General features: G+C 40.5%; 1 protein-coding gene across 5 annotated transcripts in view; it reads left to right on the forward strand.

Annotated features, from left to right (window-relative positions):
- The window catches only part of colq (collagen-like tail subunit (single strand of homotrimer) of asymmetric acetylcholinesterase), a 125,575-nt gene that overhangs the window by 83,686 nt on the left and 25,429 nt on the right, over positions 1 to 16,460 (forward strand). For all 5 annotated transcript variants that reach the window (XM_087986940.1, XM_043689504.2, XM_087986938.1 and 2 more), the window contains 2 exons: positions 7,577 to 7,673; positions 16,047 to 16,186. In XM_087986940.1, the coding sequence (XP_087843066.1) occupies positions 7,577 to 7,673; positions 16,047 to 16,186 (237 nt within the window). The remainder of the gene's footprint in view (positions 1 to 7,576; positions 7,674 to 16,046; positions 16,187 to 16,460) is intronic.

Here is a 16,460-nt window from a genome sequence, read left to right on the forward strand (position 1 = left end):
TAAAGATCGCATTAATCTTTTTATGATCATGAGTCAAAATACCTGTACTTTCCTTGATAGACGTAATAGTCTGAGGGGCCTTTTTTTTCTTTGCAAGAAATGCTAAGTATCTACCCGGTTTGCCATATTCATATAACCTTTGTTTTGCAAATAATATTTCCCTCTTAGCCGTTTGAGTAAGCGTAGTGTATAGAGCTGTCCTAAGAGCCGTAATCCTTTGCAATTTAATAATAGAAGGTCTATCAGTGTATGCTGTTTCAGCTGCTTTTAAGCGAGCTTCAAGCAGACGCTGTTGTTCTCTCTTTAATTTTTTCTGGGTCGCTGAGTAGGAGATGATCAAACCTCGCGTGTAAGCTTTGATGGTGTCCCACATCATTGATGGGTTGCTAGCCGTACCTGAATTAATTTCTAAAAAAGTTTTAAATTCTTGAGAGAAGTACTTTACAAATTTACTATTTTTCATTAGGAAGGGGTCCATACGCCAATGCCGAGGGGATGTCCCGTTGTTCCTCGCCTTAGTTTCCATATATACAGCAGCGTGGTCGGAAATTGCTATACTACCTATTTACAGGATGATATGGAATTTTTAAAAATTGAGGGGGCAAAAAACATATTAATTCTGGTATGACATTTATGTGGATCGGAGTAGAAAGAAAAATCTCTGCCCTGTGGATGAAGACATCTCCATACATCTACTAATCTTAATTCTTTGTTCAGATCCACCAATTGTCTAGATCTGGGAGATACTCCTGCAGTACTCTTGGGAATCCTATCTATTTCCGGATCCATAATACAATTAAAGTCTCCCCCTATAATTGTATGATGGGCACCAAAAGCCATCAATTTTGAAAAGGCTTCCGTTATAAATTTAAAGGGGTGTGCCGGGGGGGCAGTACAAATTTAAAACCCCTTATTCCTCTCCATTTATAAGGGCTTTAATCAAAATATATCGTCCAGATTCGTCTTTTATCTGATTTAGGATTTTGAAAGGGAAATTCTTCCGAACAAGAATAACAACTTCCCTGCTTTTTGAGCTAAAAGAAGAAAAGAAGGCCTGATCAAATCCACCCTGTCGTAATTTCAAGTGTTCTTTATCCGACAGGTGTGTCTCCTGTAGGAGAGCTATATCAACTCTTTCTTTCTTAAGATTTGATAACATTTTCTTCCTTTTGACTGGCGAATTACTCCCCTTGACATTCCAGGTGCACCACTTAACCGACTGATCAACCATAATCATCTGGGCAAATCCGAGACCCCTCGGGAGGGGAAACCCTATCCAGAACATCCTGAGCATAGAGCATATAAAATTTACAAAAATAAAGGCTCTCTAATACACTCACAACAGTATAATAAAAAACTATTTCTAAATAAAAAAAATATAAAACGTATCTAAGTGGAGATTTTCCCCCTTGTTCCCAGGGGGTGTCACTTCCTCTCCAAAAGTCCATCATATCCTCTCCCAACCAATGCCCCACCCTTGACCCAGGCGCTCCTCAATAAAATGAGGAGAATTCAGATATAATACAAAGCTAGAGTTAACAGTGAGCACCCTACCCCCACCCATACCAACACCTGGATATATTTGGTAATGTTAATACCATACATGAACATATAACTATAAAATTACAACCTCAACAAATAATAATTAAATATAGTAATACAAAATAACAAGGGAGAAACAACCCCGCTCCTAAAGACAGAGGTAAAATAGAATAAGGTAACCACCTACCCCCACCAACATTAACCAAACCCCCCAACTTATATATATATATATATATATATATACATTTACACACATATACATACATACCCACATATATACATAAAATACTAAAAGAAAACAACCCCAAGGGGGGGAGAAAATCAAATCCCTCTCCCCACCCCCCATGATAATATTAAACAGTAAGGTAAGAAAAAAGAAAAAAAAAGGGGGGATATAAACCAAAGCGGGGGAAAAGGCAAACCAACATCCATTATCTCTTACAGTTTATCTAAGAGAGTCCAAGAATTCCTTAGCCTTTTCTGGTGATCCAAAGTTATACACGGATCCTTCATGGTTAAAGCGTAACGTCGCTGGGTAGTGTAAGGAGTACTGAATATTTAAGTCCCTTAAACACTTCTTCGCCTCGTCGAATGCCTTCCTTTTTCAGACCAGAACTGGGGAAAAGCCCTGGAATAACATGATCTTGGATCCTTTATAGATCATACCTTGGGGGTCTTTTCCAAGATTTCTAGAAGCTTCTAGGAGTATCTGCCTCTCCCTATAGCTCTGCAGCCGGAACAGGACCGGGCGTGGGCGCTGGTTCGAGCCGGGCCCGTGTACTGCTACCCGGTAGGCCCATTCTACCCTTACCTGGCCTGATCCAGCTTCCAGATTTAAAAGCTGTGGCAGCCACTGCTCCAGGAACGCTGTAAGCTGGCCTTCCTCTTCCTGTTCGGGAAGGCCCAGCAAACGAATATTTTTTCGACGACCTCGATTATCGAGGTCGTCAATGTGATTCTCTAAGGTTCGGACTCGCTGTTTGAGAGTCCGGACCTGATCCATGGCCGATTGCATTGTAGTTTCGGAGGTCGTGGCCTTTAACTCCGCCCCTCCGACTCGGCGCTCGATTTTCTGGATGTCTCGGTTGTGCTTCTGCAGCGTGGCCGAGAGTGAGTCCCATCGATTTCGGGATTCTTCAATAAAAGCGTCGATCTTCGCATCCAGTTTGGAGATCATTTCTACAAGGCTTGTCACTGTAGGTAAGTCCCCCGGGGCGGCTGTGGATGCCTCAGCTGCAGCTGGAGAAGGTGGGGGAGGGGTTCCTGCTTGCTGAGAGCTGCGGGGTCCCTTCCCTTTGGTCATTTTTACTAAATATTAGATTGTTTAAATTTAATATTAAACAACTAATTAAATTAAACAGCTATTAAAAATGATTTGGTGAGTGTGGTGGGGGTGGGTGACCCACTTTACCCAAGTCTTGGGAGGAGCACTATAGACTCAGACCTGCTGGGTCACCGCCATCTTGGATCCCCAGAGGATTTGATTTAAGGAACAGAGCGATGGCAGTTTTGGACTGTTTTTAATAAAAATCTGAGTAATATTGTGCTATATAACTAACAGTTCTATATACAACTTCGCTTTGCACAGATCTTATAGTGTTTTGTTGCACAGTTCCTTCGTTTGAGACACCATGGTGGATTTTCTTTTGAAAACAAATCATGTGATAAGTTTACCTTTAATGTCCTTCCCTACTGTTTGTTTTGTCTATGTTTGGGAACATTCAGTTTTTCCCTTACTTTTAAATATAACTTTTCATTGCCATCAAAAATAAATGGTGGCTACATTTGAATTTTTAGGCAGTGCAGAGTTTGTGAATAATGACTGTCATTCTTTGCTGATTGTAAAGTGATTCAAAGCCAGGGGTTAAACTTTTAACTCATTCAAAATTCATGTACTTTTTAATATCAGTCCCTGGCTCTCACTCAGTATATTTTTTCTTCAGAGGAGTTGCCTGTTTCAGCATCAATTTTAGAAATGTGGCCTTCAGTCAACACCACTTTTATTTCAATCGAACGAGCTAAAAAGAAGTCATGGAAAAAAAAATCCTTGATATAATAAGGACATATCATGTTAGTGATGTCAAAGGCCAATCTATTTCCTGTAAGAGTCTTTGTATTTTTGTTGACTTCTTAATATAGGAACACTGTGATTGGATGCTCCACAAAAAGCTTTAGCTAATTCAGGAATAAAATAAAAACTTCCCATTTCTATTTTAAAACACAAGTTAATAACCTTCCAACAGAGAGACCTTCTGAACTTGGGATTCCTCAGCAACATGTCCCCTTTGATACTTCAGTTTACCTTTGTAATTCCTCTTGAAAAATGTTATGAATTTTTAGTTCAGTTCCTTACTTATAATCCAAGCAGATTTGGTATATTTGCAGACATTAAATACCATGTTGGTTTGATTTACTGTCCAGAGGGACAGTGGAAATCTGATGAGGTTTGTGGCGTCATACCCTGACTGACTCCTTGGAATATAAATTTTGTGTTTTCTCTCCTCCAGGCATAACATAAATTTATAAACTAAAGACAGTGAGGCTTCAGGAAAAAGACATTATAATTACCATATATATTAGAGGTTTTGTGATGTGTCTTCAATGTATTTAACACAGAATTGTGACACAAAAACAGGCTAACCTTGAGGATGAGAAAGGCTTTTTGAAGACCTTGTCACTTTTGAATGTTTTGAACAGAAAATGCCTTATAATTAGATAAACGTTTTTCTTTTGTAACTAATTTTAGCAATAAAGTATGAAGTGGCATTACATCAGTAGAAAGTATTAAAAGATTATTCCTCGTTACTTGGCACAGGCTGAGAATTTTCATCCCATCCAGAAATAGATTAGCAAAGTTCATATGAAGTCTGAAGTAAAAAAATCCATGATTGTTGAAATTGACAAAAAGAAATTATGCTTCATTCTGCATTAAATTGAAAAGCAAATATTTCACTTAAGGTCAGATCTGATATCCATGATTTTAATAAAGTTGCATATTGGTGCAAAAACTAAATTGTATAAACAGGCTTACTCTCTGAGGAAAGTGTTGTGGCAAGAGGTGCCAGATGCACATCTGTAGAACAGAAAATAAAGAGGATAAATTTGGAGCACAGTTTGCAACAGGTAATATCCCAAGCTATAGAATTGTCATAATTGCTAGTTTAGCACTTTAGTAATGCAATCTGTACATAGCACTCCCTGATACTGTAATCATGTATGCTAAGCTGCACACAGGAAAGGCAGCTACTACAGGCACCTGTCCTGATACAGATTCTACAGATGAGCTGCACAAATGAGACATCAGGGAGGAGAATATGTTCCTGGGTTCACCAAGATTGTATTGTAGGCCTTGCTGTAGATGGTCAACAAGACAAAGGTCATGTCTCTGTAGGGAGCCATAGTTCCTCAAGTCAAGCTCAAGAAAGGGGTTGGGAGCTGGTGACCAGGGACATCATTTCCCAGTATTTGGCCCTAAGCACCTGCCATGTGGGTCTAATGACCTCACATGGGCTGTCAAGGTCAGTGAATGTCTCTTCAATGACATCTCCCAACCATTGCAACAATAACCTCTCATGCTGCTGAATGTACCATATCACCAGCATTCACCCAGCAAACCCTGCCACACTCAGGACTCGTGTCAAACAGTCTGATCCTCCACCTCAGCCTCATACAATGCTGCTGACTTCACACCCAGTTCCAGCCGTTTCTCCCCATATCTCCAGCTGTTCAGTTATGACAGGAACATTATCCAGATATAATAATTGGATATAATAATTTGATGTCAACATAATAATTGGAATTTCCCTCCCATCCATGTGGGCTATACAGAAGAGCAGAGTCCAAGCGGCTGGGGATGGGGCTTCATCTCTCTGTGGCAGAGATTGTCTCCCACAGCATAGCAATGGAGACCATAATATCTGGGTGTGCTGATAATATTGAGGATGATGGAAGTTTCCTACTTCATGCACTTTCTCAACTCAGATCCTTTGGTATTTGTGAGAGCCCTGCCACATTTTGCATTTGTCCAATAACTAAGCCCTCAGGGGTCCCATCACTTTAAAGACAGGAGCTGCTCTGCAAGAGCTCTTCACTCTCAGCAGTGCCTCTGGAGGAGAGGCAATGGGAATAGGTCAGTTTTCTTATCAGTGGAGTGGTTGGAGAGGGGTCCAGGGTCCCTGAGCCCCATCAGCAGTCCCCATTGAGGGAACGTGAAAAGTTGGTGTAATAAAAATTCATCCCAACGAGTTCTGGGCCTGAGTGGTTGCAGTCAGGCCATGTGTCAAATAAGAGCCTGTGACTTGTTCACAGTTGAAGTAGCAGATACTTTCTGCTGGCAGAGCCGAGATGGAGTGATATATAGAAGAACACTGACATGCTGATTGTATTGGCTGATTGGTCAAACAGATTGCGGTCATTGCCAGGAATCATAGAGGAACCTGGCTCTGGGTTGGCAGACGGCTTTGTGCAGAGCATATCCTTTCTGTAGGTTCTGTTCCATCTAACCTAATGTGTTGCAGACTCAGAGGCAATGCAAGCGATTGCAGCTTTTGTATGGGCAGGTTATGACATCCTTTGTCTCCTGTGATTGAACGCAGCAATACTTGCTGGACAAATCAGCACAACACTTATGAAAACAGCCAGTAGTTTCAATAACAAAAGCTATTCTGCAGCATTTGACATGCAAATTGAGTGTTTGGTCTTAAAACTTTATCAGTGCCCTTTGAACAGTTGAATGGATGTTTTTGATGAGCAAATATAAATGGCCTTTCATGGTCTAAGTTATAAATAGAGCATCAAATTAGTCACTCTGGTTTTTTTGATGTCAAGGCAGCATCAGATGGCAGGCTTCTGGTACATGTAGCAAACTCTATCGTGAGCATTCTTCCTAGAATGGGCCCCCATGGAAATTCTACTTTAGTACAGGCTTGATTGTGTCCCACTCAGGGGACCATTGGCTTTTTAAACATTTGTACTAAAGATCCAAATTGTGTGCTCCCATTGTCTTCCAAAAGTATGGAGATAAGTTGCATTCTATTTATGGTGAAATTCATCACAACTGTCTAAATGTGAGCAAAGTTTTCAGAGCAGACTGTTAGATGTGTTTTGGCTGAAAGCATTCTCAATGAGATGGAAGGTCTTAATAAAAGTAGTTCTTTTTACAACATTGTAGTTGCAAAGCATCAGCCAGACAGTGTAAATCCTTACAGAGAATCTGTGTAATTATGATAATGTTGAACTAACACAGTGTGGCAGAGATATATGCTACTGACAGCCCTCTTCACTAATCTCAGTCCTCATGTTGTATGCTTTTTCAACTGCTGGATAACTCCTTTGTGTTGAAAACTTGATTAGTTGTAATTGTATCCAGTGAATTCCTTTGTGACAGTTGTAAATTACCTTTTAGCCCATTGGTGACCCACAGCCTGACTCCCTATATTTGGGACTGCCATAATAAACTTGCATAAGACTGAGATGTCTTTGTTAAGATCACTTGTAAATCTATGATAGTTCATCTCTAATATAGTACAATGAGATGGCATTGAAATACAGATGATAAGAGGGCCGACTTTATTATTTCACATATGTCAAAGTAGGACGTCCTCCTACTGCTTAATGATCTATGAAAACACTGGACATTCTTTAATATTTCCTTTGGCTCCTGTTTGGAATGAAATCAGCCATAACCATATTTGGGCTCAAAAACCCACATAGGAACTTCATGAACTTTCTACTTATTACAAGCATGTTTGGAGAATTGGAACTGTACACTTGTGACCTCACATTCGCATCGAGTGAATTTCAACAGCAACAATGACATTTTGCCAAAGCACCTATAAACAACTGCCCCCTTAACAACAATTAATAGAGAGAAAAGAATAACCATTGACCTAATTAATTTAATTGAAATGTAATGTTGACTTGTATTTCAAGATGAATTTTGATATAACTATGAAAAATACTTATTTTATCAGGTGCTTGATTTCCAAATGAAAATAAGTTGTGATGCATTAATTTATTTCCCTTTACCTGGAAGGGACTAAAAGGGGAAATGGGTCCAAGAGGAATGATAGGACCTTCAGGCCCACCAGGACCATCTGGTCGCCCTGGTCTACCTGGGATATCTACATCAGGTAAGAAGCTCTGGTCATTAATGTATGGGGCAAAACATAGAAACATAGAAAAATACAGTGCAGTACAGGTCACTTGGCCCTCAATGTTGCGCCGATCCAAGCCCACCTAACCTACACTAGCCCACTATCCTCCATATGCCTATCCAATGCCCGTTTGAATGCCCATAAAGAGGGAGAGTCCACCACTGCTACTGGCAGGGCATTCCATGAACTCACGACTCGCTGAGTAAAGAATCTACCCTTAACATCTGTCCTATACCTACCACCCCTTAATTTAAAGCTAAGCCCCCTCGTAATAGCTGACTCCATACGTGGAAAAAGGTTCTCATGGTCAACCCTATCTAAACCCCTAATCATCTTGTACACCTCTATCAAGTCACCCCTAAACCTTCTTTTCTCCAGTGAAAACAGCCCTAAGTGCCTCAGCCATTCCTCATACGATCTTCCTACCATACCAGGCAACATCCTGGTAAACCTCCTCTGCACCCGTTCCAGTGCCTCCACATCCTTCCTATAGTATGGCGACCAAAACTTCACACAATACTCCAGATGCGGCCACACCAGAGTCTTATACAACTGCAACATGACCTCAGCACTCCGGAATTCAATTCCGCTACCAATAAAAGCCAGTACGCCATATGCCTTCTTCACCGCACTATTTACCTGGGTGGCAACTTTCAGAGATCTGTGTACATGGACACCAAGATCCCTCTGCTCATCCACACTACCAAGTATCTGACCATTAGCCCAGTACCCCATCTTTTTGTTACTCTTACCAAAGTGAATCACTTCACACTTACCTACATTGAACTCCATTTGCCACCTTTCTGCCCAGCTCTGCAGCTTATCTATATCCCGCTGTAACCTGACACATCCTTCCTCATTGTCAACAACTCCACCGACTTTCCTATCATCCGCAAACTTGCTCACCCAACTTTCTAGCCCCTCCTCCAGGTCATTTATAAAAATGACAAACAGCAATGGTCCCAAAACAGATCCTTGCGGAACACCGCTAGTAACGGCACTCCAAGATGAACCTTTACCATCAACTACTACCCTCTGTCTTCTTCCAGCCAAGGAAGACATAATTTTTTTTAAAAAATTATGTTTAATTAAAACATAATTGTTTTAGGATATGAAAAAATATTGACTGAGAATTTCCTTTCAAAATAATAGTGAGGTGACTGAGGTTCATCAGTATTTATAAACAAAAAGTACAGCCATTTCAATTGACACAAGATTAAACTCAAATACCCAAACCTTGCTGTGTGGCTTATAATGCTCTACTTTCTGATGATGTTGCTTCTTTAACAAGGTCAGATTGTCCTTGGTGTTTTTCATAGGGGTCATAAATGCATAGATTCCATGTATCTGGTTTGTATGGGCTTTCGGGTCAATTTGATTATAGCTAACAGATACTGCCTCAGGAAAAAGGCTTTCGAGTTGAATGTTAAAAAGCACTGTACAATGAAAGGAGAGTGGCCAGTTCTCCCAGTTCAGCTTTTCTCTGGTTTGATTTGGGTTTAGCAAACAGTCAGTTTTCAAGATTGCTGGTCAAAGAAACAATTCTATGCTGATCCTCTCTCTCTCTGACATCTCTCGTGTAAGAACATGTGTGTGATTTACCTTTTTTGCCAAGGGGGTGTTTATGACGATGTTGCAAGCATTTGGACCAGCATCATTAAGTTGTGATAGAGTCGATTCGGTTTTTAAAAGTCATATTCAGTTTTCTTTTGTTCATGTGTAAATAAATAGTTTTGTTTAAAACTGAGTGGTTGGGCCAGTGGTATTGCTTCTGGAATATCCACTTTACACCTGCTTAAAACAACTAGAAAAGTTAGGTCTGACCTACCTTCTTTGAGGGGTTCTGGTTTGGTCCATAACAGCATGGTGGCTCAGTGGTTAGCACTGCTGCCTCACAGCACCAGGGTCCCAGGTTCGATTCCAGCCTCGGGCGACTGTGTGGAGTTTGCACATTCTCCCCGTGTCTACATGGGTTTCCTCCGGGTGCTCTGGCTTCCTTCCATAGTTCAAAGTTGTGCAGGTTAGGTGAATTGGCCATGCCCATAGGTTAGGTGTGTTAGTCAGAGGGAAATGGGTCTGGGTGGGTTAATCTTCAGAGGGTTGGTGTGGACTTATTGGGCTGAAGGGCCTATTTCCACACTGTAGGGATTCTAATAAATAACACCTGTTAGCTTCAGGGAAACAGTATCTGCCTGTATATCGCTATATTGAAAATATGGAATGCTGTAAACTTGTGCATTAATTAACTGTGAATTCTGTATAATAATTACCAAATACCACCATAGAAAATCCTGTTCATTTCAGTCTTAGTACCAGTTAATAATGGTATGTGCAGTAATTACTTACAAACAAACTCGCTGACTCTAAAAATTAATTATTTCAGTGTGAACTGTTGTTGGAAATTTTAAAAATGGTAACTTTCAACTGCATCCTTTATCTTTCCTTTCTATCTTTATTTTCTCTCTCCCCGGATCAGAAAAGTTTTGCCTCTGTTCCATTCTCTTTCTGTACCTGCTCCTCCAGTTTGTTTTATTTTCTCCTCAGTTCTTGTGTCATAATCTGATGGATTATGACATTACACACTTGCTTGCCTTGTTCCCTCCTGCTTGCAGGTTTCTTGTGCTCCTGACTGAAAGGCTAGATTACCTCTGACTGCAAAATCTGGCTCTCTGCTGTCATCTCTCAGTGAACAGTTTTGACTAGATGACCTCCATGCACTATTTTAGTGGAAGTATCAACCCTCCTAAAAAAAATCATATTAGAAAAAGTAAAATAGAGAGTGATTACATAGAATGGTCATAAACAGAAAATTTACTGAGTGAGATTGCAGTGCAGGGGGAGGGGTGGAGGTGTTGGTATTTGTATCTGACTCTAGTTTGTGTCAAGATAAGTTCTTAATTCAATTATCTGTAGTTTAAACAAATTAGGTGATTAGTTAAAGATAATACAAATTATAGGCTAAATGTATAAATCTTAAATGATTTTACAAATAAAGTAACATTATTTCGGGATGTCAATGCAGTCTTGTGCTGCAAATGCAACATGTAAGAGTTTGCACAGAAAAGTAGGCTCCCACAAAATAATGACTGCAGTTCATGCACACATTGCAAGAGTGTCCGCTCGGTTGTTGAGCTGGAGAATGAGATGCAGATATTGCAAGGTATCAGGGAAGGGAATGTTCCCTGGACACTTTGATGCAGGGGCATATCAACTCCTTAGGTTAGGAAGTTGTCGAATCAGAGAATTGCGACAATGCAGAAAGAGGCCTGTTTGGCCCACCATGCCTGCAGTGGTTCTATTACCAATTGCCAATCTCCTGCCTTTTCACCATCTCCCTGCACAGCATTTCTATCCAAATAATCATTCAATGGCCTCTTCGATGTCTCAGTGGCATAGGTCATGTTAGCGGTCAGGGGCAGGAGGCTTTGGCCACAAATAAAGCAAGTAAGGAGAACTCAGGGCTTTTCCTCATTGCCAACAGGTATAAGGATCTTGCTCCTATTGTGGACGAGGGAAGTCAGGAAAACAAACCATGGCATTAATTGTGGGACTGGAAATATTTCAAGTGGTGACAGTGAAAAGGAATAAGAGCAGAACAGAAATGGATAAACAGAAGGATGAATGTTGTCTGTAGCACAACCAGGAGTTCAGAAGGTTCTGCTGTCTATCAAATGCCTGTGGCAGAAGAAACTTGTATAAAAGGACAAAGATCCCTGTGGAAAGCAGCTGCATAAGTACAAAGAAGTTCTACTGAGGGGGTATGAGCATTTGGTGTCTAAATTAATGAGCAGAGCCTCAACTGTAACAAAGCAGTATATTATGGTGGCAGGATTTCCTGTCATGCAGTTGATGAACTCTGAGGAGCATTAAATGGGTTGAGAACCCCACCTCCTGCTGCCAGCTGGGAGGAAGACCCACCTTAAAGAGCAGGCAGCTGTCTGGTCTGAGCCACAATACTAGCATTTGGGGCCAATACTGCATATGAATCTGGGACACGGGGGTGGGGACGATTTTTGGTGGGCCAGGATTGAAAGACATTGGTGGGCAGGGGGGTGAGTGTGAAGGGAGAAGCCAATCCAAGCGGAGTGAGGAGAGGACATGTGGGTGGGGAGCAGACACTGACAGAGGACTTTGTTTGGAAAAAGGGACTATTGAAGGAGTCTTCCCCTTTACCTACCAGGCTTCCCAACCACTGCCAACCTCCTCCCACTGACTGCAGACCATGACTAAGTGGGAAGAGGCTCTTAAGTAGCCCTTCATTAGTCATTTAACAGCCTCAATTTGTGGTGGGTGTGTAAAGTGAGGGTTTGTAAAAAGGGTTGTAAAGTCAAGGAGGTCTGCAACATTCAGCCTTTAACTAATGAATGTCTATCCGAGCTATGTTAAAATAAAATATGGAGGTGAATAGATCAGAAAGTTGAAGGTGTGTCTGAATAATTGTTGTGAGGGACAAGAGTTTTGATTTGTGTGGTATGTGCACTGATACAGTTCCATGTGAACTGTCTCTGCTTAAGCAATACTAGGATCAGAATTCTAGGAAATCATATACTAGGCCTGTGGATGAGGCTTTGAACTGAAATGGTGATGTTGGGAGGGGTTTTGGTTAGCAGAAAGGAAGGAATCTTAAGAGAAGATCAAGGCCATAGTGCACAGTCATGATTGGTAAGTGGCTTGTGACAAAAGGAACATAGTTTAATGGTTAAACTTCATCATTGAGTAAACTCAAGTCAGGAAGCAATGGCAAGTTAAAGTTGCAGTATTTGGGAAGAACAAGTGTTTTAAACATAAAAACATCAAAAGCCAAGGTAAAACCTTAGAAGCTGAGGGAAGATAAATTATATTGGGAAAAAAAGAAATGGCAGAGATGCTAAACAAATATTTGTCTATAATGAAAAGCATGTTAGCATACAAAAATTAATGGGTACCCAAGTGTGACAATTCTGTGATTTAAGAGATGCGTTTTGCCCTGGTTCCTTTTAGAGAGAGGTTGGTGGAAGGTGGAGAGCAGTCTATGAGAAGATAAACAACTTGTGAGGCCTGGGTTTATTTTAGGTTAGAACAATAGACGCAACCTGAGTGGGTGTGGTCAAGCTCTCACAGAACCAGGGATTCTTAGTTTTCAGCAGCAGTTGCTGTTGGGGTCTTGAAGGGGAAGCTGTTTTTCCCTCTCAGTTACAGCCAAAAGCTGGGGCCTTTCCTCCTGAGCTGTTGGATTGCATGTGAGACAAATCAGAATTTGCCTTTGTCCAAGGATGTGTTTATGGGATGTTACTATTAGTGATAGTTACTGTATCTATTATTCTATTAAGGTTTTCCAATAGAGTTAAGTTATTCACAGTTCTTCTTTCTTCTGTTATATTTTAACTACAGCATTTGAATAAATTGTGTTTTGTTTAATGTTGAGTAGTTTGACTAATCGAATTGCATCTGGAAGACAGCACCTCACATTTACCTTTAGCATAAGAAAAAAAGTAGGGTCTGATCTACCTTCTTAATATATTTTGAGAGGGTCTGTTCTGATTTTTAACACAAGGGTTTCATTAGAGTGAAGAACTTGAAGTAATTGATGTTAGTAAAGTTAAGCTACTAGAGAGATCAAGCTGACAGGTTTCCTGGATTCATGGCCTAATGTTCTTAAAGAGATGGTTACAAAGTTAGTAGATGCATAAATATGCTCTTGCAAATGTCTCTATAATTTAGAAATGTCCCTATGGATTGGAAGGCAGCAAACATAACACTGCAATACAAGAAATTATGAAACTACAGGCCAGTTAGCCTAACGTTCGGGCACTTCAAAAAATCCTGTCATAACTAAACAGAGCCAACATGGTTTAGTGAGAAAAAAATGTGTTTTTGAGGATGATATGAGCAGAGAAAGTGGAGTCAGCGAACATAATAATTGTATTTTCAAAAGACATTCAGCAAGTGATTGTGTAAAGGATTTGTACACAAGATGGCAATGGAGATAATGTCTATGCATGGTCGGAGGATTGGTTAAAGAACAGGAAACAGAAAAGGAATAAAGAGGACATTTTCAGGTTGGTATACTGTTACACGTAAGGTACAAAAAGGATCTGTAGTGTAGCCTCAGCTACTTGCAATCTAAATTAATGTCTTGGATGAAGAGGCCAGGCCTTACATATTCAGATTTGCTAACAATGCAAAGCTAGGTAGTGCTTTATCTCCCCCTCCAACCATAATTTGATTTAGCCCCTTCCCTTTTGCCCCACATCCCCATCACGTTTGATGGTTTGCACTGTGCATAATGGGCTTTGCTATTTAATACTGAATTGGCAACATGGGTTTGGCTTATGGTGGTTAGCTTTTTTTTAAAAAGTAAAAGAATAGCCACTGTGATTTTGATGGTGGGAAGTTCGCTCTGTTGTGTGCAATAACATGTCTGGTTAGGAAAAAATATACAAAGCTGGGTTTGAAATGTAATTTGAGAGAACATAAATTTTACATGTCTTACACCTTGCCTGCGTACAAGAGCAATTACATACTGGCCTTTTGAGTGAGCCCCTCCCCATTCCCAACCAAAGTGATTTAACTGTAAGAACTATGTTTAATTTAAACATTTATAAATGTTACTAAGAGGGCGTCTCTAGGTTAAGCACTCACTTACCAACTATCACAGCCAGCTGCCCTTTGTTAGGCTTTAAGAGCCTGCCCACACCCTTCACTGGAAAAGCAACCTGTCCCCATATCATTTAAAGGGGCACTTCCCATGAAAACCCAATGAGTGACTGATATCCCCATCCCAGGGTGTGTGGGTATGATAAGGGCAGAGTGAGAGTTTAGGACACTGAAGTAATTCCCAGTCTCTTTGCTCATTGGTAGAAAAGAACGTTTTTCTTTAAATGCTGAGAAATGATTAAGTATTGGTTTTCAGAGGAATTTGAGGTGTCTCGCTCCTCCTTATCCTTATAATCTCTTTCAGCCTCACAATTGTGTTCATCCAGTTCTGTCCTGCTGGGTATCCCCTAGTTCAGCTGTTCTTATTGATGACCATGCCTTGTACTCTTCACTTCTTTACGTTCTTTCCTCCTTGGAGGTGTCTAACATTTTTCATAATGTTCCAGTGAGACACTATGTGAAATATACTATGCTGAAAGTACCTGATAAATATAAGTTGTAGTGTTATTCTTGTGCGTTATGTATAGGAGCTTAACAACAAGGTACAGCAAGCAATAAGGAAGGTAAGTGATATCCAAGTCTTAATTTGGAATACACATATAACACAGCGTTTCAGCTTTGGTGTAACCAAGAATAGATAACTGAAGCATATCTTGTATCTTAGAGTGAAGTTTAACAATAATTCCCTGAAATTTTCTTACTGACTAGACATGTCTCTGAGGCTAATGCACAGCAACGACCTCCAGGACGAGAGGTCAATGCCGTGATCAGCATGCTGATACCAGTCACCTTGTGCGGAACATCATGTGCAGCTGAGATAGAGCATTAATGAGGAGGAGTCATAGAGTCATAGAGATGTACAGCACGGAAACAGACCCTTCGGTCCAACCCGTCCATGCCGACCAGATATCCCAACCCAATCTAGTCCCACCTGACAGCACCCGGCCTATATCCTTCCAAACCCTTCCTATAATCCCATGGCATCTTCATTGAGAAAGGCCTGACAAAATGAAGTACTTTAACAAGCACCTGACCGGTCAGCATGATGTCTTCCCCAGAATTCAGGACACAAGGATGGAATTCCTCCCTACTGAGAGCTGTTAGTCAATCGGAGGCCAATGGGAGTATTAGGTGCCTCTGGTAAAACAATCAGACAGAGGCCTAGGATTGCCATGGGTACCAAGATGTTGTCCAGGCAGCAAGAATGGAGTCAAAAGGAAGAGCAAGTGATGGGGCCTACAATCCTTCTCTTTCCCAATAACAAGTCTGTTAATCAAATACTGAGCATCTTGGAATAAGAGATGCCCTTGTCGATCACTCGCAGTGTATAAAACTGCAGTACGCACTTGTCTGGTTGAAGAAAGTTGCTTGAATTACAGTATCCTCTAGCAGCGGGATATTTATAATGTGTTGTACACTAGTTTATACTAATCATGATCAGCAATGTGACTAGTGGCTACACAATGTTACACAGAACTGTCAGAATGTTCTGTTTCAAATGCTTTCTGATGTACAATGCGCAGCTCCACTCCCTCTCCCTCATGCAATACATTTCCATTGGAAGTAGCTTACTTTACTGTCTGATTTCAGAATCTTATTATGTTAATGTGTAACAAGAAAGGTGAAAGGTACACTGAAATGAATCAACTGTACAGGTCAAAAAGAAAATTATAAGTACATTGTTCTTGACTGGCCATTATTTTCATTTAAAAGGTCGCTTAATTGTCGGACCAAAGGGTGAAAGAGGACTCCCAGGGCCAGTAGGAAGATGTTACTGCAATCTCCCTCAGACTGTAAGCAATCCTTCATATAGTGAGCTCCCACCTTTGGTCAATTCTCCACAAGTACCAGTCGTAAGTATAAATTTTAGTGGGGGAATCATAATTTATATCCAAAAATGTTTGTCTGATTACCTTCTTTCCAATTCTAGTGAGAAAGAAACATTTTCCATGACTGAATAAGGAAGTTAAAAATAGTAACAAAATGAAAGAGATATTTTACATTTGGCAAATATTAATGGTAGATCATAGATTGGTCAGGGTTTTAAAAAATCAGCAAAGATTGATGACAAAAAAGAGAAACTGAAGTTTGAGAGAAAACTAGCTCAAAAAATAAAACTGATTGTAA

Source organism: Chiloscyllium plagiosum, unplaced genomic scaffold (assembly GCF_037043375.1).
Source record: "Chiloscyllium plagiosum isolate Xiang-an unplaced genomic scaffold, Cpla_swu_hap1 HiC_scaffold_5, whole genome shotgun sequence".
Lineage (NCBI taxonomy): Eukaryota > Metazoa > Chordata > Chondrichthyes > Orectolobiformes > Hemiscylliidae > Chiloscyllium > Chiloscyllium plagiosum.